The 25,635-nt window shown below is 37.1% G+C and overlaps 1 protein-coding gene across 1 annotated transcript in view; it reads left to right on the plus strand.

Moving 5' to 3' along the window:
* The first annotated feature begins 2,522 nt into the window (after nt 1-2,522).
* Nucleotides 2,523-25,635, plus strand: part of GABRA1 (gamma-aminobutyric acid type A receptor subunit alpha1) — a 52,019-nt gene continuing 28,906 nt past the window's right edge. The window contains exons 1-4 of the mRNA XM_059699119.1: nt 2,523-3,095; nt 5,457-5,548; nt 9,499-9,611; nt 21,502-21,569. Coding sequence (XP_059555102.1) covers nt 5,472-5,548; nt 9,499-9,611; nt 21,502-21,569 — 258 coding nt within the window. The 5' untranslated portion in view covers nt 2,523-3,095; nt 5,457-5,471. The remainder of the gene's footprint in view (nt 3,096-5,456; nt 5,549-9,498; nt 9,612-21,501; nt 21,570-25,635) is intronic.

The following is a 25,635-nucleotide window of genomic DNA, read 5'->3' on the forward strand; positions in this document are numbered from 1 at the left end:
AACATGAACATGCACCAGCTGTGGGACCTTGGCCACGTCTCATACTCTCTATAATTCAAAATTTATTGAATAATTTGTAAAATGGGGATATTAAGAGTCTCTCTCACAGTCATGTTTTCAGAATTAAATGGCACGATGTATGCAAACTGATTAGCATATTATTTGGCACCAAGTAAACATTTTAAGAATATTGAACATTATGGTTATTGTTATTTCAAAACTTCAATCAGATTCACACACACTTTGAAGAGATTCATTCCACTAAGTAAAACGTAAAAATAATGTCAACAATTATCTAAAGGGTTAAATTAACAAGACAATATAAAGTAAATTATTTCCTTTCATTAATTTCTTATATTTTATTCTCTCTGGTATTATGTGCAAATGGTAATAATACCTTAGATGGGAAATAATAAACACAATCATAACTTATAGTTGCAATTGCTGTTTTTAAAATGGTCAAATTTTAAACACCCACAAGTTATTAAATTTACTTATTAAAAACATATATATCCCCCCAAAAATTACACATTAATAATCTAGTAAAAACTACCTTTGAGTTTTTGAAATAGAAAATAATAGTATGGACATTTTCATTTTCATATGTGTGTGACATTTTAAGATATACCCAATAGTTATTTATAAATACTTGTTTGAAAATATATGGAATTGCTATGCAATTGATTCCTGTTGGATAGTTACATGACTCTTACAGTCTGAAGCAAGATGTGATTGAATTTTTTCTGAGAGATTACTGTTCAAATGATCAAGTTTCAGTGGCTGTGCTCATAAAAACATAATCAGTATAGTGATTTGGTTGCATTCATTAGGAATAGGAAATAAAGTTATTTTCAATTTCCAGAGGAGAGTAAAAGAAGCTGCAACAATTCAACTAAGAGAAAAATACACTAAAAGATCACATTTTTAGGACTATCAGTCTTTATTGAGTCAAAACAAAACTATGGAATGGCATTATATATTATCAGGTAAAGAAAAACCCCAATGTTTTCTTATTGTTAACCTCAGGTTTCAAACCTTATTAAAGTGAGTTTTAGTCCCAGAACTGCTCAATAAATAACTAAATTAATGGACAAACAAATTCAATAAAAATTGGGACATTTAACATAGGGCAGTTATGATGTTTCTTTAATGGGTATCTTTAAGAATATATTAACATTTGTTAAGTCTCAACAGAGTAGGCAACTCCTGCCCAGAAATAGGGTATCATAAGCTGGTTCTTCAATTCTCCCTTCCTCAAGGATTTATTTCTGCAACAATTTCCCTTTGAAAGCTCAGAAGATAACCAAACCCAACTGTGAATGTGGTCTTCAATGTTATATTCCTTGTCATCTCAATCACCTGTCTTAAGTTTTCATCATGGAAGATGATTGTTGTTGCAGCACAAAACCAAGGAACACTTGTAGAATCAAAACCTATGTGTGGTATGGACTGGTGTTTCCTTTGCTTAGCCAAGCCCTGCCCCTATCAGAAGTATCTCCTCTGCTAGAAGTCCTCTGGGGGAAAATGGCTAGGAGCTCACCAAAGTTACAAGTTCAGAGTTTATTTACCAGAAGCCTTACTTGGAGGCACCCATCTTTTCTACCTAGTTCTGGCCAAAGTGCTGAAGGAACAGCTCCCAGCGCGTTGGGTCCCCTCAGTGGAAGACAGCACCCATCTCCTCTCTACTACAAACACCCATTCACAAAATCCAAGGAGAGAACTACAGCCTTCCCTGACTCCTTGGAAATTTAGTTAGACTGCTATTGAAACACACCCTCCTTCCCTAAATGCATAATTACTCGTGGGTGGAGAGCCACCAACCAGGGCGGGTAGCAGAAGAGGGCAGGGGTAAACAGCAGAAGCGGGTTTGGTCCTGACTTCTGAACATCTTTTTGTTCATCTCTCCTCCCCCTCTCCCGTTTGTTTTCCTAATCCCTAGAATGATGGAATTGGAGGCAAAGGGAAGATTCTGGGAATGGAGGTAGGAATCTCAAACCTAGACAGGATCTGGACGATGCATTTAAAGTTAAATACTCCTCGTCCTAGGGACCCAGCACAGCTCACATGTAAGCAGCCCGTGTTTGCTCCCATGACAAAGTAAACAAACACTTGCTTCCAAAGGTTAGAAACCTGGTCGGAGCGTGTTCTCGCTGTCCTCTAAGCTACAGATGGAGGTGGGTTGGAAAGCGCTCACAACCTGTGTAAGTGCGAACGATTCTCCAAGCCCCGCAGCCAGTTCCCCGCTGTCCAGAACTCTCCCGGCCATTCCTCCCCATTCGTGACTCTGCAAGACGGCCGCTCAGACATGTGTGTGGGAGTGAGTGTGCGGGAGATGGAGGCGCGGGCAGTGTGCGCCACATGTGCAGCCCAGCATCTCCCTGTTCCGCGGCTCGCATTCATTCATCTGCATGCACTGCTGACAATTTTGATCAAAGGCGAACAGTTGCCCTGATCAGCTTTGTTTTTAACGGGCGCACATCAACATCGCGTGCTCCTAAATTGAATGTGTGTGTGTGGGGGGGATTCTGAATGTGGATCCTAGGTCTCTCCCCCTGCCTACCCTTCCCTCCCCCATCTGGACTCCCCTCAAACCGGGAAAGCTCGCAGCCATCGGGTGGTGGAAGGATCTAAATCTGTAGCTCGGGGAAGGAGATTAGGGCCAAAGCGGTGCAAGTTAAATTGTGCTGCATATAAAAAAAAAAAAAAAAAATGGGCGGATTGGTCTCCAGATCCAGAGACTGGTACCACCTTCCTTTCTAAAATAAAATCTATCTGGCATGAAGTCACTGCCTATTTCACATCCGGTTTGCCCTGGGACGTATTACTACTGTCTCGGTAAAGAGAAATCTTTTGTTGTAGAGCCGCGGATTGGATTTGGGGGAGCCAATCTGGGTGTGAAATCCTCGGCAGAGGAGCACGCAGAGTCCATGATGGCTCAGACCGAGTGAGTGAGAGGCTGGGCGCAGACGCCCCTCCGCTCGCCTCCGGACTCGCCCCTGACTCCGGCGGCTCCCGGCTCTCCGCACGGTTTTCTCTCTGGCAGACACTTCGCCCGCCCGGGGTCTGGAGCGATCGGTGCCCACAGGGGGCCCGAGGTAAGTGCTGCTTCCGACCACGACACGCAGAGCTCGGACCGCGGCTTTGCCTGCCTGGCGGGGGAGACGGGGCTGCTACCGACAGACGCGGGAGAGGGGGACCAGGACCGAGCCCGCTCTCCTGGCAGGTAGAATAAAGGCATGTTTTTCTTTGGAGCTGAAAACCGCAGCGATATAGGGTCATTTTTTTTTTTTTTACTCTGTTTCTCTTCTTTTCTTTCCCCCTTTCTTAAGCAGATTAGAATTTATTCCACAGGGTGGGTGGTGACCTGTTGTTTTGGTCGCGTTGTTGTTGTTGTTGTTGTTGGTTTTTTCCTTTCCACCCCCTTCTCCCCAAGAGGGAGTTGGGATGAGGTGGGGAGGGGCTTCGGTGGGCACAGCCTAAAGTTAAGAAGGCTGGGACCGAAATCCGGTCTCAATGGTCCATCCTAGCCGGGGAAGCCATCCTCTCATTCCAGCTGCAAAAATGCCTCTTCTCCCCTGTCCGTGTACACGCTGCTGAAATGCCCTCTGGCGTAGGGGTCTCTGGTGTTCCTAACACAAACACTCAACTTATCGCTGGACAGACATGGGTGACATGCAATGTGGGTGTTTGGAGTGTGTGCTTGGTGGGGGGAGGTGGACGGTGGAGAAGGGGGAAGGAGGCAGCTTAACGTTGCTTTTAAACTATTATGCTTGTATTTGCAAGAAACTTTCTCACGGAACAACTCAAGTGCCATGGTAGGTTTGTTTTCCTCTCTCCAAAATGTTAGAGCACAGAAAGCTATGGTACCTTGTCTTGGGGTTTTGTTTGGATTCATTTACCCTTTCAGGATTTTTTTTTTTAAAAAAATAAAAACCAACAAGTATTCATAGGGTAAGAGAAACTGTTTTTCCTTCAGAACAGATGTCAAAGATCCATAAAAGGGTGAATTATAGTCGTGTAATTTAGATGCAATATTTTAACAGAATACAATTTATCTAATATTTCCTGTCATACACAACTCATCTGTGTCAGAGCCAGGCAGTAAATTAAGTAAAAAAAAAACTATGAAGCTCACAGTTCTTACCTCTAGACCATTTCACTCTAAACACATTATATTGTATTGCTTACATGCCTGTTTGTTATGGTTTTTGCTGATATAAATGATCCCAGTGAGTGTGGAAAGCATTTGGTAGCTGTATTTAAAGGCATACTGCATTAAATTATAGAGTGCTTAGTGAAAAGTGGGTTTTAAAAGATATGTGATACATTTAGGAAAGTGCTAACAAATACCTTGAACATTTCTCATATTGTGACTGGGATGAATTATTGCACATTAACTCAAGTGTTGCCATATCTGCTCTTTAACTAGGTAGTGCAGTGATTTTTAAAAATTGACTCCACAAATAGCCTATACTTAAAAAAAATACCTAAGCCTTCCGTACTCCATTTCTCCAGCATCCCACTATGAAGTCTAAATTCAACAATCAGATGGTGATTGATTACACTTTACCTACGAGAGAAAAAAGAGTTCCTTATGTATGCAAAGCAAAGCACTCAGCTTCCATCTGTTGGAGATGAAACATTTTCTAGAGGCAACCTGGCAGAATACGAGAGGGCTTGAAAGATATGTGTGGGCATGTTTGCGTGCACTGATGTGAGTGTGGTATGCGTGTGCGAGGGAGATCAGCGCATGGTTTGACTGTAAAGTGTGTCCCTTAGCCTCGCCGAAGCATTGTGAGCATATTTAACAAGGCAATCACAGGCAGAAAATACAAGCACGACTTTGACATTCAACAGTGTGTTTCGTATGTTGCTTTTTTTTTTTTTTTTTTTAAAGATAAGTACAGTTGCTTCTGAAATCAAGGCACATCCAGAATGCAAAGATGAATTCAGTCATGAAGACTTTTGACCTTCCCCATTCCGGTCCCCAAATATTCTTTCTCTGTGACAGACACCAGCTTAAACATTTCAATGCATAGTTCAGTTGCGGGTACGCGAATCAGAAAGGTCAGATTTCTCAGATGATAAAAAAAAAAAAAACACGAAACAAAACAAGAAGAGAGTAATGCAAACTCTAGAGGAAGTATAAAACCTAGAGAGAAAAAAAAACAACTCACAGTTCTTATATTGGAAGCAATATTGGAACTTGAAAGCATTTCAACTTGTATTCTTTTACAGGAGAAATTAAGAGACTGATATATTTCTGAATGGAGAAATGGAAGGGACAGTGGAGAATGGAAGGTCCAGGTTTCCATTGCTTCCAATGAGGTGTCATAGCCCAGTGAGGTCATTTCCTGACTTCAAAGCATTCATTTGAACTGCCTCAGTCAGCCCTAGTGGTTATAACCTGATGTTTCTTACAAGAGACATTGATCTCTACTTGTTCTACTTTCCAGCTGCACAAGCCGGCGATGAAGAAGAACAGCCTGCGTCTCCTTGACTGTCTTTGGGCCTGGACCCTCCTCCTGGGCACACTGACTGGGAGAAGGTGGGGACGCTTTATTTTCCATCTGCATGAGGATTTCTGTAACTTTTCATTTTATTCTTTTAGTGTGGCGGTTCTCAACCTGTGGGTCGCGACCCTTTTGGGGGTCGAACGACCCTTTCACAGGGGTCGCCTAAGACTATCTGAAAACACATATTGAATATATAATTACATATTGTTTTTGTGAATAATCACTATGCTTTAATTCTGTTCAATTTGTAACAATGAAAATACATCCTGCATATCAGATATTTACATTATGATTCATAACAGTAGCAAAATTACAGTTATGAAGTAGCAACGAAAATAATCTTATGGTTGGGGGTCACCACAACATGAGGAACTGTATTAAAGGGTCGCGGCATTAGGAAGGTTGAGAACCACTGTTTTAGTGGGAAGAAAATTGCCCTTGGATGAATTCATGACTAAGGGAATTCAAAAAACTTAACTGCAATAAAATTCCAGTTAAGCATAAAGAAGAGCAGTATGAAAAAAGAATCACCTTATTTGTATGTTAGTTAGAATACACTTATGCTTTTATTGAGGAATGTATTAATTCAACATTTAAGTCTTAAATTGAACTTTTTTTCACAGTTCATCTGTAACTGAACAAAATCAGCGGTTTCTTATTCATAGAAAAGTTATATCAGTTAATGTCTGCATACTATGTGAGTTGATTTTTTAACAAGAAAATTTTTAACCAGTTGTAAAATCATAGAGAAACTTACGACTATATGATAGTAAAAAGTTCAAAATAATATTTGCAATTTGAAAGTCATAGTCTCTATAAAAGTATATACATGTGTTTTGAAAACATTACTTAAATAACCAGTAGAGGTAAAATATTCCAGAAAAATATTTGAGAATAGCAGATAAAATTGAAATTCTTAATTTAAGCATAACTACTATGGAGACAAGTTATAAGACAAATTTAATAATATGCTTAGCCATATTCAAAATGTTTGCTAATGACCTAACCAAGCATATAAAGATATTATAGTAGCAATGATATAAATAACCAAATATTTCAGATTATTCTTTATCTACTCTTATATTTCTTATGTAGTCTATTCCTGTGGCCCATAAGAAAGTCTTAGACGTATTATAAAAATCTCAGATTCTTCAAAATGTAATGGAAAGTGAGCCCTTATGAGTAAGGCAGAGGGAGAGAATAGCCTGGGAAGATATAAATTTAGGAGGATTTTTAAAATTGAGAAGTTGCTTTTATTTTCGCTATTGTGTGTGGTAAATAATGACTACCAAATGAACAGGAAATGCTTTATTGCCAGATACTCAATCTGAGGAGTTAACTGTTCTTCACTGCTTTTGAAAATTTACATGAAGTGTTACTATTGTAATGACCTGTAGATGGAGGTAGTGCACAGTGTTTTATTATATAGTGGCTCATATGGAATCAAAATCAGGTACTGTAACTGACATTTCTCACCAAATTATATATTTAGTTTAGGAAACATTACAAAGGCGTGAGTGTTTAATAGCAAATCAATTATACTTATCCCAGGGCTATTCTCTGACAATTATAATGGGGCATAGTAAATTAGAAATAAAGAAAGAATACCTGTTTATAAAACCACATTTAAAAATCAGGTTACCATTCCAATTGTGATAACAGAACTGGTTTTCTGGGAGTGTGGGGATACATATCTTTTGGCATTTGTATTCCAATACAAAAAAAAAATTGGTGAATACATTTACAGGTTAAAAAAAGGGGGGGGGGAAACATTGCCTGAATGTGATATAAGCTGTAAAAAAAAAAAGAAAGAAAGAAAGAAAAAAGGAATACAGGTAAAAGTAATGGATAACTAGCTCCATATTCTAAGAATCATGGTAACAATCTAATTGTGCCCTGTCATGTCACACAACTCATCTTTCCCCCCTTTCATTTTATTGCTTTCTTCCTTTAATTACTTGATCTGGCCCTCTCACAACGTAAGGTGTGCTAACATTTCTTTTCCATCTTTATCAGGATGACCTTCTAATATCCTTGAAAGATACATTTGACAGTTGGTTTTTGTGACAGAGTTTTTGTAAATAATTGCAGTCAGAAAACTATTTTTGCTTTACTGCTATCATCGACTAATGAGACATGCTGGAAGACACTCATTAAAAAGTTGATTTCAAAAACTACTAAGATGTTTAATTTTACCAAAGGAAAGTAAACCCTTACTCTGCATGATATTGATGTTGAATTTAGGAGAACTAAAGATCATTTAATAGAGGTATATTCTGTGCATTGACTATTGTGAATAGCATTTAGTTATTATCACTTTATCAATTTAAAATTTATCAGAAAAAATAGCCATTACATTTTGCTGATATAAATTTAATTAATCAATCATGTTTGTTTTTGAAATGATATTTTGGTTATATATCTTGCTCCTGTAAAATAAGTGGATCCTAGTTTCATATGTTACTACTTGTTTTTTAGATTGATCAGTAATATGAACACAAGATTCAAGCCAAAGCATGTTAAACAGAAAATATGAAAGTGTTATTTTGTGGAAGTTTCCTCCTTTATACTCTAATTCACATTTTTTTTTACTCAAGGTCAGAGCTATCACTGAAATATATCAGTGACTGTGATCCATCTTAAATTAGAAGACTTCTCTCTCACAGGATTTTGGAGGTGTCATCCTAATCATTACATAAAATATGATTCAGGGAGTACAGATAATATAATAATGTGATTGATGTAATAATGCACAATATTTGAATTGCAGTCACTATGTGGTTGAAACTCAAAGACTAGCAATGGTAAAGAATAATTACACCTTCAACCATAAAGATTCAAGTATAAACAAGTACTATATTATAGAAGAATAGAAATAAAGTTTTAGACTAAAATGTGAAGAAAACTGGGTCCTATTTCAAGCTCTGCTCACAAGTAGCTGTGTTTTCTTAAATAAAACACCAATCCTACACTACAGTTTAGTAAACCATAAATTAAGAATATTGGACCATATCTTTTTCAAGGTACTTTTTTACTTGTAAGACCAGAAATGACAAAAAGTCAATTAATTAGAGGTTTGAATAAACAAATTATAAACATACCTAAATAGGTTCATAAACCTTCAGGTGAATGGAAACTACTCAATGATGTAAAAGTATAATTATATTAAGAAACACGTTTTCTAGTTTTCTCATCTGTGTTATCTTGAAAGAACATCAAAAAAGCAAAACACAGCCCAGCCAGTTTGGCTCAGTGGATAGAGCATCCGCCTGCAGACCAAAGGGTCCCAGGTTTGATTCCGGTTCGATTCAGGTCAAGGGCACATACCTCAGTTGCAGGCCCCTTCCGGGCCCCGGCCCTGGCTAGGATGAGTGCAGGAGGCAACCAATTGATGTGTCTTTCCCTCTCTCTTCCACTCTCTCTGAAAATCAATGGATAAATATCTTCGGGTGAGGTAAAAAAGAAAAAGAAAAAAAGCAAAATACACAAGTATGTACATGAAGTAGATAAAGAACGGGATGTTAGGAGGTGAAATTTTAGCTTATGTTCCATGTTAAATAAATGAAAATAAAACTATTAATTATCTTGGTAGCTCATAAATATATATTTTTTTTATTTGGGAAGAAGTCTCCCAAAATTTCTCCCCCGATATGCATTAACCTTCTTGTATGCCCAGAAAAAAACACATTAGAGCATTGCCTTTATGTGCTGAGAATTATGAATGTAAAGAGAAGGAACTCATTTCCTGATAATTTTCCTTCCATGGTTAGAAATATTAGAATAAAGAGCTTATCACCCATGAGAACGAGTATGAGAAAATGGTAGGAATTAAAATAAGATTTTTTTTCACTGAACCAGAAGGAATTTTCATATTAAGATTCAATGGAAGGAAGTAGGAAAATCTGGGGAAGGCTTTATTTGAGAAAAAGTTTTAGTAGAAATGTTATCATTTAGTTATCACCTCCTGTTATGCTTTTTTCAGCTATGGACAACCCTCAATACAAGATGAACTTAAAGACAATACCACTGTCTTCACCAGGATTTTGGACCGACTCCTAGATGGTTATGACAATCGCCTAAGACCAGGATTGGGAGGTGGGTCACATGATTGTTTTAATTTTAGAGAACAACATTAGACCCTTACTTTTAAAGCATGGCTTTCTATCTAAATGGAAAAGTAATAAAAATGGTGGCATGTAGTTAAATGACTAGCCCTATTTTTAATAGATTGCTCAATATTGAATTTACCAGGGAAGTTCCATGTACATATGCATCTGTAGTAAAAGGCAGATACAAACTTATAATAACATTAGAGATGCGTTACTTTTACTAGACAGGGGGAAAATGGGGGTTAATATTCTTTCTTCCAGCCTGAAGAGTGCAGCTACTTCATTTGGCATTGCTGTGCCTGCACTGAATTCAAGTAGAATATCTCTGAATCTATTGCTCTGAACATTACTTTTGGAATATTACTCATTGATCCATTACTTTGCATTAGATTAGCACCACCTCTGAGATAAAAGGTGACTAAGATAGATGGTAGCGATTTTTATAAACCATGCATTCAAGACTTAAACCCTTATTTTCTGACGTAAAAGTGTATTTTTCTTTGTATTGGTGTTGCTATTTGGTTATATTAATAGATTTTTATTATAACCAATTATATTTAATTGCTTATACAAATAAAATTTTGCTTAGGAAGAAGACTTAATATCACAATATTTATAACAATAAAAGTAAATAGCATTAGACATTACACACTTACTTGAATAACCCTTGAATAAGATAATCAACCTATCTTTTTAGTTAAACAAAGACTAATGAAGCCAAAACAAAATATTGATCTCAGAGTAAAACAAGTGAAGCAAAGAAATAAATTAACATCCAAAGTCGCACAAGAAACCTAGGTTAGAATCTAGGATTCCCAACTATTATTGATGCTGTACCTTCTCCGAAGAATTTATAGAAACTATTTAATAACAATATTAAATTAAATAGAAATATTAAGAAAGTCGTCTCTTCTTCATTTAGACAGTAAAGATATGGAAACAATAAGAAGCTTAAGAATTCAAAGTGTGATTTTAAAACTGGATGGCAGCATGGATTTAGACTTCATTTTTAAAATACTTTGGGTCATGTCATCACCTGAACGTGGATCATGGGTCTGTTTTGACGCTGCCAAATGCCATTAATGTCTCAGGGGTGGGAGGGAAACTGCTTTGTCAAAGACACAAGTCAAATATATGTCACAGACCTTTACCAGGGATCCTTTCTTACCAATTCCAAACGTTCATTCTAGAACGAATTCCTTGGGGTTTGTATTCCACCAAGTTTTCCTTCACTATGTCCTTGGAAAAAAATCTTATGGGACAAAATGTATGGGTCACAACTTGGAGTGTATAATGGTGTATGCGATGTATTACTGTAATGTCTGTGTGTATCTAAGCATCTTAATTGGTTTCAGGAAAACTATTTCCTGATTCATAAAATTTGAAATAAATTAGAAAGACTGCAGGTAGGGAAGGAAAGTACGAAAAGCAGAAACACTCAGGATAGTGACATAACTTTTAAAAAGCAAGACTTTTTAACATGCTGATTGGCATGCATCTAATTTCTTTACCGATTCTCCTTCCAGTTCTATGATTTCAATCCTTATGAAATCATCAGAATTTTTAAAAGATATCTAGAAAACCAGGTCTTTATTCTAGCTTAAGAAATCCCATTTAATATTTTTACATGTGAATGAGTATTATTTCTAAGCTCTGTGCAATGTATTCAGTTTGTTAAAGAATTTACACAGACACAAACATTCACACATCCCTTCTGTTAGCAAAAACAACAATATTAATCCATACAGCAACAATACTATTTTGATAGAATTTACTTTTATTATCTATTAATCCCCCCCAAATAAAACAAAAACAGATCCAGAGACGGAGAAGCATCGATCATACCGTCAAACCTCAGAGGGAAGGTAGGGGAGGGTGGGGGTAAGGGGAAGAGATCAACCAAAGGACATACATGCATGCATACAAGCCTAACCAATGGACACAGATACCAAGGGGGTGAGGGCATGAGTGGGAGTGGGGTATGGGGAGGCAATCTGGGGATAAGGACACATATGTAATACCTTAATCAATAAAGAAAAATAAAATAAAGAAGAGAAATAGGTAGTTGACTATTGTCAAGGTATATTCTACTTAATTGAAATGGATAAAATTTGCTGTTGTAACAGCAAATTCAAGGACTTGGGAAAATTGAAAAGAACAATGTCATTTAATCTTTGCTAAAGATAATTTTTCTGATATTTATGATTCCTTAAAAGTGATTTTGAGGATATAATAAACATTTAAAAAATTAAAAAGTAGCTCAAATATTTTCCTCTATTTCTATTTTATGTATCATCCTGTAAGGTACTGAAATTCAATCTAATGGATATGACACTTTGGAAAAAACTTCAATAATAATGACTAACTTATTTTTTGTAATTTTTTTGGAGTGCATTTTTTAGCCTTAAAGGATGTAATGGTATATGTTTATTACAAAAATTCCCAGAGTTGAGTCATTAAAATTTTTAAGTACATTTTGAGAATGTCTGTTTTTTGAAAACTATTCTTCGTAATATTAAATACAGACTGCAGATTTTTTTAAAAAAAACATAATCAGCTACAGAATTAGAGAAAAAAATGTTAACTCCATTGTGTCTGGATGCTATAAACTGAAATGATCTAATATATATTTCTCTGTAAAATTATTTAATTTAATTTCTTTACCATTGATTTCTGGTAGGTTATGTATTCCAGTAGATTTCCATTACAAAAATGGTTAAAAAAATATTATCCATGAAGGAAAAAGGGGAACATATGTAATACTTTCAACAATAAAGAATTATTTTTAAAAAATCCATTTGCTTTCACATGAAAATATGTAGAGGAAATATTTGAAGACTGTCCTTGACTTTTAAGGGAGTAAAAGAATTCTCTTAGTAGGTTTATTATCACAGCTGGGGTAATCTACTCTTGCAATAAAAAGGGGCTCACTCTCTTCATTATTATGGCAAAAGTCTGGTTTTATAAAAATAATAACACATTGTGCAGAAGGCAGGGATATTTTGTTCCGAATGCCCTCAGAAAATATAAAAATGTGACAAGCTGAGACTTGAGACTAATGTAAGAAACTCTGTGTGTGCAAATTCATCATGACCTGTTTTTTTTTTTTTCAGAAACACTCATTGCATCAGAAGGTTTAGCATTACTCTGTGGCAATATATACCCAGGTTCCAATAACTAAGAAACAAAATAGTTAACTTGGTGCGTCCCGATGACAGAAATCAGTCTGCAGATATTATAACACTATTTAACAAGGCTACCTTTTCAAGGCCAAGAGCAATGCTGAGAAAATGAAAATAAAAGGATCACATATAGACAAGATATACTGGAAGGGGTTTTGTGTTTGAGATAAAAGAGATAAAGAATAAAATGTGTGGAATTCTAATGATTTAATATATTCTATTTAGGAACACAAAGAGAAAACTAAGTTGAATTTGTTCATATTTTAAGTACAAAATAAATGAAGAAAACTCTAAGTGAACCTGAATTTAAATACAACCAGTAGCCAGAAAATACAAAGCAAAATTGTCAGTAATTGTGGAATTTGTTCTCATTTAAAATCCCTGTCTTTGAGGGGAGGGTGTGGAGGTCTGCTTCTCTCTTGCACCAGGGCCTGAACAATGTTTCTGAAAGGCTCTTGGCATTCTCTATTGACCTAAAGCATGGTCAGTATAGAAGAATACAATGGTTGGGGAAAGGGCGAAGGCAAAAGCCAGAAAGAATGGTGAGACAGGAAAGTACAGGTTAGAGAAGAAAGGAGAGCAAAAAAGGGTATTGAAAATAAGGAGACAGTAGAGAGAGAAGTGAGGGGGTAGAGAAGGGGAAGGAGAGCAACATGAAGACACGGTAAAGGAGAAGGAACTGCATTCTGAGAAGTTCCCGGATGAGTCAGGATCCCTCTGTTCATTTCAAATCAGGACCAAACTACACACTTTTCTGATATTCATTTTCCCAAGTTTCCCCTTATTGACTGTGATTATAATAAACTAAAGAAACCCGAATTCTCTCCAACTTTCTAAAAAAATTAAATAATGTTCCCTCTGAATTGTACCCATCTGGTTGCAGTTCAGCCACCATCAGAGTGGCCCCCGGCACTCTGGAGAGGGGCTTGCAGAAAGAACCCATAACATAGATCCAAACTTTAATTCAGAAGAAAGATTTTTGGGTTTTTAATGGCAAGCATTGCCTTTCCAGTGACATCTTTACCTTCCCTTTTGTCCCACCATATATACAGGTGGCACTTTATTGATGATATGACAAAATCCCAGGTGAGCCAGGTTAATGACATCCAGTTTAGTGTCTGGGCCGGCTTGCCACCAGGCTGAGGGTTGACCTTCCTCCTGCTCACCAGATCATTCTCACACAGAAGACCTTTGCTTCTATAAACAATTTTATTTCACTCCTTAGAAAACAGATTAGGGCAAAAGCCATTTTTAAATAGAACTCAACCAGGATAGAGCCAAAGAAGTGAGATCTTGGTTGAGTCACATGTTAAAGGAATTGCAGAACTTTTCACCCCTCCCTTCCTACTAATGGTATTTCCTAAAAATATTGTTATAATTTCTCAATACTGCCTTAAGTTTAATCTCAATAAATAATGCATAGGATGATGGATACCTCTCAAAGATTTCATCATCAAACCATATAGATAAAGAGGAAAAGAAAAGAGATGCACCGTCAGGTGACAAACCCAGATGGATGGGAGTAGATAGAAGTGAACTAGTGGGCAGGAATATAGGTAGAAGAACAGGATTTATTTCTCCCTACTTAACAGATATTCAGTTAATATTTTCTTCTTTTTCCTGTGTCATAGATTTTAGGTTTTGCTTTGTTTTATATTTTATTTAATTGGAGGTATCAGATCAGTTAGATAAGTATTGGCAAACAGAGTACAACGAGTTTTCTCTTAAGGTATTTTAGCACTAACATGTTATTTAACAAACAATCTTTGTCACAAAGCAGACTTTATCCTTATTTACATAATTTCCCTCATTTTGGATTTTTTATGCCAGTATAAGACCTTTCAGACTTCGTTTAGCCCAATTATTATAAGAGTCTTCTGCTTTAAGATTTAAACATCTCCAACTACGTAAGTTGACTGGGTTGGATATGCGTGCAGCTGGCCAGGTGGCATTGGATCCTTGGGGAATTAGCTTGGGATCTTGGCTTATATATGTGTCTTTATGTCAAAATATGTGAAGTTGGAAAACTAAATGCTCTGGGGGAAAATTTGATTAACTTCAATTTAAAATTGTATGCAACTTTGTGAAGTTTAGATTACTAAGGGATAGAGAAAGCAATACAGTTTAATACATTATAAAAATTTCAGCCTTGTTCTATCTCAAGATTATAAGATATCCGATATCCATGTGATCTTTTATTATTTTTCGCACCCTGTGTGATGTTGAGATTAGAGGCAACCATTTTATTCATGTTCAACTAAAGTTAAAACACGTGTTTTATATTTATATGAAAAAGCTAAAATTCCAAAAGGTTAGAGGACAAAATATATTTCTGTCACAATTGAATAGTTTCTGATAAAATAAAAAAGATTCTAAAATACTGACAATACCAAAACAAATTTTAAAAACTTAGATTTATCCAATATTTGTTATTGTTATTATATTTACTGTCCCAGATAATGGCCTTGAGTGTTATCTTTTGAAATTCTATTCTTGAATTCTTCGTTTTGAACTTGCTGTAGTTTTATCTGGTGCTTTTAATGCAAGGTGTGTAGCAGAAGCTCAGACTTTGGCATAATGCAATCTATTTCCACAGAAATCGTATATCTAGACATCCCATAATTCAGTTGAATTTCAGTGAAAAAGCAGTTACCAAAACCCAAGAGGAACTGTTAAAATGAACAGAGAGCACCTCTCAGCCTTTGCAGGCTGGCATCGCCAGTCAGCTCATGAAGCCAGCTCGTCTAATGAATCCAACCAAATACCCGAAGGGGTGTGCCAGTATGTTTCGGAACTTTCTACTCTCATCTTTTCCTGGTTGTAGAAACCGTCTACCAGTGCAGTGCCAAGAATTTCCTAAGATAAAATGCTCTCCTTGTAAAGGCCACATGGCTAGTACAAGGATGCAGCTGATTTTTTTGTGCAGTTATTTTGACCTTTCATTTAGTTTTCATTTCCCATCTTCTTTCTAGAAACAATATTGAATTTTTTTAAAAAAAATCTTTTCTATAGATGATTCATTTTTTTTTCAGGTAAAATCTGAATTCATTATTTGAAAAATAATGTGGGAGTGCTTGAGATGACAATCTCATTATTAATCGTCACGAATGCTGCCACTTTGGAAAACATCAGAGGACAAAGTCCTAAGTGGATGCTGCCTCCCTCCAAGACTGTTATATTATTATTCTCATATAACTAAAATAGGAAAAAAGAAGTATCTTACCTCAAAGTGACTGCAGGTTACACAATCAAGACTAACATAGAAGGAAAGAAACCCATTCCTCCAACACAGCAGCCATACTTTTTCCTAACAGCCCTCTCTCTAGAGAAACTGCCCATAATATAAGGAGCGAAGGAGGAAATTTCTCAGTGGAACTGAGATAAATGTCTTCCACAGTAAAATTTATTTTTGTTCCCCCAACCCTGGGAGTTTCTTGTATCACCCGAGTTCTTGAAATGCAAAGGCAACAAAGGATCAGGAACTATTTAGACACCTTGAAGTGGGAGTCTCTACCCTCTCTGCATCTTTAGCAGCTAAACACAAAATTAAGTAGCACTACATACCAACTAGGGAAAGCTGCCAACTATTCTAACACATTAAGGGATGAAAATGAAGGATGTTCCAGAAAGAGTGGCAGGGAGCAGAAACATTGTCCAATCCAGGAGCATACATTGATATTTATGTAGGGGGTCCAGGATATTTTCAATTTCCAAACAGGACCATTTCAAAGTAAAATTTAAAGATACACTTCATTCTGGTGACTAATGTGAGTCCATGTAGTCTCCATATAGACTGCCTCCATGGACTAATAGACCACCGAGAAGCTTAGAGGGGGCAGTAGACCCCCTTCATAAGGTACAAGTCCTTGGCACTCGGCATAGTGAATACTCTGGGTGCTGCAGGAGACAGCATTTCCAGTGAGACTATGGCCAATGCCTTCGTAAATAAGTTGTTGTGATAGGCATTTCTAATAAGACATCACCTATAATTTTTCACTGTTGATTGTCTCCCCAACCCTCTGTGAACACTCTTGCAATGCATTATTCACACAGTATTAGCCATCTTCTTAAACTCAACTGACATAATTTCACTTTGTTACCCAAAGGCTTCTTTTTACATTAGAATAAAGGTCAACTGCTTAGTGAAATGCACAAACACCTTTAGGTGTGGGCCTACTTGCCACTAGAGTGTCATCTTATATCATGATCATCAGCAACACCAGGCTCCAGACATATTAACCTTTGTGGGTGTTTTTTTTTTAATTGATTTTTTTTAGAGAGAGAGGAAGGAAGAAGGGGACGAGGAGAGAGAAACATCGAGAAAAATGTCCATCAGTTGCCTCCCCCATACACCCAGATTAGGGATCAAACCCGCAACCTGGGTATGTGCCCTGACCTGGAATCAAACCAGGATCACTTAGGTGCCTGGACTATACTCAACCCACTGAGTAGACCAGCCAGGGCAAACTTTCCGTTTCTTAAACATAACACACTTACTTTGAATCTTGTTCTTTCCTCTGCTTGAAATGTCTTTCCCTGGATCTGCACCTCCCTGACATTTTCTCATCTTTCAAGTCTCAGTTTACAGTCATCTCTTTAAAAGACATTCTTTCAGAGAATTCCCAGTAATCTGAAATTTATTAGTATAATTTGTGTATTTGTACATAATGATATATATACCTATTTATCTAATCTGTTTCTAATCTATCTAAAACATATTTTCTCAAAGACTATGAGATATGCTACAGAAGAACAAGAACATTTGCACTTTTGCTCACCAATGTGTTACTGTTACCTGCCTGACACAGAAAATGCTACACACACATTTGCTGACGAATTTAATATACCCAGTAAATACATCTCATAGTGTTTTTGGCATCACAGTCTTATTTAACCCTCACTCCAATGCAATGCAGTCACCTGTGCAGGTATTATTTCTTGAGATGAGAATCTCATTATTAATAGTCATGGATGCTCAGAGGGCTTAAAGGATAGTGCCTAAAATCATGCATCTTGTTCTCCAGGAAAATCACAGTTAAAATCTGAGTCTTTTGACTCATAATCCACAGTGCTTACTGCTTACTATACTCCATGGCTTTTCTCATTTCTGCCTCAAGCACTAATCATCTTTTTGAATTATCACTACAAAACATCTGTTATTTCAATTCTTATCAGCGGGTTATCAACATTGTAAGACATCCCAAGTAAGATCAGATCTACTGTGGTCTAATAGTTAGAGTATATAATATTATATATATATATATATATATATATATATATATATATATCTTTGCAGTGTGTGCTTGCTAAAAGGTTTATTTGAATTGATTTGTTTATCAACAAAATCTTCATTTACATTGATGAACTACTTGAAGATATTCCCCAATCATTGTAAGAAGAGCAATCATCATCAATCATCATCATCATAATTCTATTTTACATAACTCTATTCCATGTTATTCCTTGAAAACTTGAACATGTGTGTGCATTTAAAGAATCTTTTGGGTTTTTTTTTTTACATTGGACAGTGAAGGAGTATTATGAAAAAAATATTTGATTGAAAAATATGCTGAATAATCTGTTTTTTCAACATGTTGTCCAAACAAGTTATTTTAAATAAATTTCATTTTCAGACTATTTCCTAGTTGCTTACATAAAGGGGTTCATTTATGTTTAACTTTGGCTAGGTGTATAAATGTTCTAGCTGACCTTCATTAGAAGTTCCTGACTCATGTTGCATGCTCTTCAATAGATTATTTTGATGGATAAAAATTTCTTGTCTTTTCCTCATGTGATCCAGAGAAAGGTTTTGAGTATTTTTAATAACACTTTAGAATCTAGTGCTAAGTCAATAAAGTCTGGCATTAGAGCAGATCACTTAGATTCTAAAGTCCTAGTATTCCTTAAATAATAAATAATTTACATAGATAGATTCCCTTCTCCCACCCCGTGGCGATTTCAACCGGAAGGGGAGAGGAAAACATGACTAAATTTTCCCGATTTGGGGAAAAGAATGTTCCTCAACCATTCCCCTAGATCTCAAATAGCATGCATACGGGCACATCTTCCATTGAAGCCTGATCCTGAACCTGAAGCGGTCTTTGATTATAGACCACCCTTTCTTTGCCAAAAAGCAAGTAAACCACTAAAATTAAAATTAAAATTTAGCTGAAGTTCATTCACAACAATCCTCTGGATATCTTAAAACTTTGCACTCCTGATTATTCTGCCTTAAAGAAGAATCACTTCAGGAGCCACTTAAGGCCTTTCTGGTGAGCTACAGTGAGAGACATGCTTGTGGTCAAAGGTGTCTATCCTTTGTTTAACGAAACTGAACTCAACTGAGTGAGAATGAGATTTAAGGATAATCATTAAGCACATATTTGAATAGAAAAAATATAAGGGACTACATCAAGATATTAATAGTGGATTTATGTGGATGGTGGTACTCCATGATAGTGCATGGTGAAAAGGTCATTTGAGAGACGAGTTGAGGCTCTTGGTCGGGTATCTGCCTTGCAATGGTACAGTGATGAGTTTTGGGAAACCTCAGAGGGAGACGGCTTTAGAAAATAAGAAGAAGTACTGGAAGATGATGAACTGCTATGGTAAATACACTTAGGGGCAAGGATAGATAAAATAATAAAGAAACAGACTTTAAAATGTGGTTATCTCCATTGATGTGACCTGTTTTCCATTTATGCCTAATCCCTACATGCACAATAACAATGATGTCTGGCAATAAATGTAGGCAAATTTAACCATGTTTTATGTTCTATTTGAATGGCACAGTGATCTTTACAAATAGGCTTCTTGGCCTTTATAATTTGTCACTTATGTAGCACAGTTACCTACTAGAAAGCTAAAAACATCAGAGGGAAACAGCACATATATTTGGCAAGTGTATATCTCACTGCTTAAGAGCATTTTATCATGCTCGATAAAACAGATTGGTTGGTCCTAAAACATCTGGCAAGCTAATTTTTGTAAAGCTAGCTACCTTGGGGAAATACCTTACAGAGCAGAAATGTTACCCTCCCTGTACTCATGACGTAGGTAATCGCGATAAAGGAGTGCAGGAAAACTGCCTCATGCCGCCCAGCATTGCCCAGTGCAGAAGGCATTCATATATTTCTCAAATTATCATGCATTTAATGGTAGATCCCTGCTACAAATATAAAAATAAAAGTGAATATAATTTTAATGCCATAAATGTCACTCACATTTGTAAAATGTTCACCATAAATCTCATAGGTTATAATCAGGAGAGAACCTAAACTCAAACTTGGAAACAAATGACTGCTGGAAGGGGCGTACAAGCATGGGAACCCATATAAGGGGCAAATGGTTAATATAGCCTAGACTTATTGCTGACAGCTGTTCTTTCCTCTAAAGCTGCACAGTTGGTGCAGAATATTAAAACTGAGGTCCCAAGTGAGTTCTAAAAACACAACTCTATTTTCTGTCTCAGACTAGATCCTCCAATTTGAAATTTTTAAAAGGTAAACCCCAGATAATTCTTGTGTCAAGCATTTCTTTATGCATTTTGGAACAAATGAAATTGTTTGCAAAAACAAACCAACAAAAACAAGCCAAAAATATTGTACTGGTTATTGAAGGGGCTATCTCCACCTTCAAATTATTTTATATTGTGAGGTACACATTATGTGTATTGTATAACATGACTTCCTTGAGAGAAATATGCTCAGAGAGTATTAACTGTGTACAAGTGAATTGCTGAGGGATAAAATTCATATTCAAAAAATTTATTATCACATATATTGGATGTCCATTTTAATGTCCTATGCCAGAGATACATGTCCCAATAAATAAAATAAAATGCTTAATATACTGGGGTGTTATTTCTCAGAGCTAAAGCTGAAAATTACAAAGTCATATGTTTTTCATTCTCACCTCTCAACAAATTGTTTCCTTTTATGAAAGAAACATTTTTCTATTTTTTGTGCAAGTGAACGTATTTCCTCAAAAATGTCTGTGTTGAGTTGTTAGAAAACTACAATAAATATGTTTTATTGGTTGATATATATGCCTCAGAGACCAATACAATAAAATCATATTGAACTTGAAATGGAGTCTATTAAATGAACTCTTCTGTGCCATAAGATGTTCTTCCTATCCTCAAAATTGAAGATATTTATATGAGTTGTCAGGTTTTTCCAGGGAGTAATTTGGGTAATTCAGTTATGATTTAGTGACAGAAAGCAATAATTTATAAAGCGTACCCTTGAGTCCATAAAGAGTTAATAAAGCTTGCTACCGTACAGTATATATTTCCCAAGAGTAGCAAAATACCTAACGGATCTGGCAAGGTTTTTAAGAATATAGACGCTTAAACCATAGCCATATGCTAACACCTTTTTATTACAATGTGAAATGGCCTTGTATCATTTAGGAAAGTGTACCCATTCTTGAAGAATTCATTAAGCAGTAGCTGACTTCTTCATAAAGTTTCCACCTCCCAAAGTAGCATATTTAGGCTCTGTTCTCCACTGAAAAATATTAACTGTGAAATTTCATGTGTAAGCAGTAAATTATCAGGACTACACAGTGGACCAATTTTAGAAATAGCTAATCAAAGCCAATAAATTTCCCATTTGGGTGTAAATGTGTAGCGGTGAGATCTAATAAGGGCTGTTGATAGACATTCACTGTCCCAATTTTCTGCTTCATCAGAGCGCGTAACTGAAGTGAAGACTGACATCTTCGTCACCAGTTTCGGACCCGTTTCAGACCATGATATGGTGAGTGACACTGCATTTTTTTTTTTGCTCTCTTGGGATGTTTTCTAAATTTACTTTTGAAAGAAAAAATATATACTAAGCATTTAGGGAACAACTTGAAATAGATTGACTATAGCTTTGTGTCTATGTAATAGGTAATATAAATGTAATATAAAATGTAATATAATATGTAATATAAAATGTATACATAATGCCGAAACCGGTTTGGCTCAGTGGATAGAGCGTCGGCCTGCGGACTGAAGGGTCCCGGGTTCGATTCCGGTCAAGGGCATGTACCTGGGTTGCGGGCACATCCCCAGTGGGAGATGTGCAGGAGGCAGCTGATCGATGTTTCTCTCTCATCGATGTTTCTGGCTCTCTATCTCTCTCCCTTCCTCTCTGTGAAAAATCAATAAAATATATTTAAAAAAAAAAGAAAATGTATACATAATATTTATATAATAGAAAATACCCATTTACTTTTCTGGCCAAGACTATTTATGGTTATCAATCACTACAGTCTTCTTTATTTCCACCCCACAGCTTTGCCTTGGTTTATGTTCTGTAATCCAAATAGTGTGTGTGTAAGTTATCTTCCATTTCAGTTAGGAGGATTCTAGGTTTCTGAGTAACCAGCAATATTATAGAATAGCCATAAATATTGCAATTTCTGAATTTTTTGGCTAAAAAGGGGAAATGAATATAAAATCTTAATGCATATTTGACTAGAATTAGCCAGAGAAATAGTTAAAATATACTAGTAACAAATATTCCGTTTCACTACAAAAGGCATTCATTAAATTGTTATCAAGTGTGTGAATAAAATGAATGCATACCTGTTCTTTCTTTTCCCAACCCCAATGATTAACATGCATTTCTCTTGCATCTGATGGGAACTGGTGCACCAGTAGAGCTCTGCAGGTATTAAATAATGTTTCCGAAGTCATCACAGCCAAGCTCCTATATAAGCAAAAAAATCACAAAGAGGCCATGAAGATACATTATTATGAACATTTCAAAGATCTATTAATTGAATATTATTTTTGAAATGCTATATTAATGTAAAAGTCCTGATTTCATAGTAGCTCAGATGACTCCAAATAAAAGTTATAGAAAATATCAACTGAGACCAGCATTTCCCAAAGTGTGAAATTTACAGTGCACCCACCTTGGCAGGGTAAAAGCTCTGACAATTCCTTCAGTAAGGAAACTGCTTAACGTCACATAATCTAGTGTCTTCCAATTGTATTTATCCAACACGCTTTTTCTTCATGTAATACCTGTTGACATGCAATAGACCTAATGCTCTGTGAGTCAAACATTGGGAGATGCAGGCTCAGGATAATTTAGATCTTAAAACAGGTTATGTAATGTACCAACTATTGCAAATTAGGGTCAGCAGAGCACATGAGAGACAGCAGAGTGGTGGGTAACAATACAGATTTCCGAACCAGAATGTCTGGGTTTATGATCCCAGCTCCTCCATTTATAAGGATACTTCCTTGGGTAATATCTTTCTGCCTCAGTTTCTTCATGTGTAAGATGGAAGTAATAATGATAATACCTCATGGGGTTAGCACAAATGTTAAGTGAATTAATACATGAAAAGCACTTAAAATTCTTGGCATATAATAAGCACTAAACAAATGTCAGCCATTATTACTCTGGAAGAAATAGAAATATAAAAGCCATAATTGCAGATTTATTACTCCGGCAAAACATTTTGCCACCGTGGTCAGTCTGTAGACGCTTATTGAAATACTGTGTGATACAATAGTTTTTGCTATATTGATTGCTCTCTGAGGACCTTCACACAGCACCATTCTCTCATGCTACTTTTCTAATTAAGAAGATTTCATAGATCCCAGTCACGTTTAAGGTCAAATTTAAACTCCTCTGATTGTATTCCATACAATCCATAAATGATTTTACTAATGGATCCTCACTTGTTCTAAATATTGACTATTTAATCATTGTGTGAGACAAATACAACTTGGGGGTGAGCAGGACTGGCTCTAGGATTCAGGCTGGCTGAATGCAAATCTCCTCACTATCAGCAGCATGACCTTGGCAAATCACTTAAGCTTATAGTGGGGATGTTAGTATCATTACCTATTATTATAAGAGTGTTAGGAATTTTAAATGATATATGCAACTTAAGTGTCTACTGATAGTGCTCAATAAATAATAGTTATAATTTTTGCCTCTGAACTCCTTATGTACCCTTCATGGAAATTTCCTCTATTCCACATCCATCTAAATCCCGTATTTAAATAAAGGCCCAAATCAAGACCCAAATGCTTTATGAAAAAAATGTTTTAATCTAATATAAAAATAATTTTCCTTTTCAGCATTCTAATTACATTTACTGACTGTAAAATACAATTTAACCTCACATAAAGAACTGCTTTATAAGGTTATTTTTCTTATAAAAAATGTCTTGTTTTCCTAAAGTGGTGCCCCAAAATATTAAAGATACATATTCACATTCCTCACAGTATCAGTGTGCTGCTAGCTTACCATAAGTGTTGAATTATTACTTAATTGGAATAAATTTAAGAGTTTATATTATCTTTAAAAATTAAGGTCTCAAGGAACATCATTTTCCCAACTTGAGTTCTGAACCTTTTGAGAAATAAGACAATGAGTAAGGGATATGAAATATGACAAAATCACCTTTATTACTAATAATGATATTGCAGAAAGCGGTTTATATCTGCAGAAAAGTGGGTTTTCTGAGAGTAAACCCCAGGATCAGCCAGATTAACCCACCTAGTCAACAGGCAGTGTTGGCCTCCTTCTGCTAGGGTATAGATTGTCCATGTGAACCTTCTAGCATAGAGGTACACAGAAAACTGAGTCTTATGAACAGCCAGCATCCAAAATGGAAAAGTCAAGAGGAAGAGGCTAAGATTGGCAAGACTGATTTCTCCTTCCAAATTCACCCATCAAATTAAATTAGTTCTCCTTCCTCCCCTCCCCAAATAGAACAGTATTAGGGAATGGAGAGCATTCAAATGACTTATACTGGATCTGCACTCTTCTAATCAATGGAAACATCAAGAGAGAAAGTGAAATATTACAGACATCATAATCTTGCAATAAATAATAATAATAATAATCAACACTAATAAAAGAGAAAAATGGTAATTGGCGTACGAGCTACCCTTTTCATTGGCTAATCAGGGCTATATGCAAATTAACTGCCAACTGAGATGGCAGTTAACTGCCAACAAGATGGCGGTTAATTTGCATATGTAGGCACAATGCAGGGAGGCCAAAGGGAAAGCAGGAAGAAGCCCCCTGCCACTGACAGTGATCGGAAACCCAGGGGGGAGCCATGATCGGAGAATCAGGTGCCTTTTCCGCCCTGGCCAGTGATAGCAGGAAGTAGGGGTGGAGCCAGTGATGGGAGCTGGGCACGGTTGAAGCTGGCAGTCCCAGGAGATAGGGGTCCCTTGCCTGGGCCTAAAGCGAAGCCCACGTCGTGGGGCCGCTGCAGCTGCGGGTTCCCGCTGCCCGGGCCGAACGCCTAGGCCAGAGGCATCAGGCCTGGGCAAGGGGCCGATCCTGCAATTGGAGGGTGATGGGGGTCAACGTCTGAGGGCTCCCAGTATGTGAGAGGGGGCAGGCTGGGCTGAGGGACACTCCCCCCCACACACACACCCAGTGCACGGGGATCAGCGGAGCCGCGAGGCCTCCCGGCACCGGCATCAGTGTGACAGGGGGCAGTGCCCAAACCCCCTGAACCCCCTGATCGCCCTGCGGCTCTGTGTGCGACAGGGGGCGGGGCCACAACCTCCCGATCTGCCCTGCTCTGTTCGGGACAGGGGAAGGCGCCCCAAACCCCTGATCAGCCCTGCTCTGTGCCTGATAGGGGGGAGCTCCCCAACCCCCTGATCGCTCTGAGGCTCTGTGTGTGACAGGGTGCAGTGCCCCAACCCCCTGATCGGCCCTGCTCTGTGTGTGACAGGGTGTGGTGCTCCAACCCCCTCCCCCCCCTCCCCCCCCAACGGGTCCTGCTCTGTGTGTGACGGGGTAAGGCCATAACCTCCCCTTCGGCCCTGCCCTGAGTGTGAGAGTGGCG

Source organism: Myotis daubentonii, chromosome 5, assembly GCF_963259705.1.
Source record: "Myotis daubentonii chromosome 5, mMyoDau2.1, whole genome shotgun sequence".
In the NCBI taxonomy this organism is placed as follows: Eukaryota; Metazoa; Chordata; class Mammalia; order Chiroptera; family Vespertilionidae; genus Myotis; species Myotis daubentonii.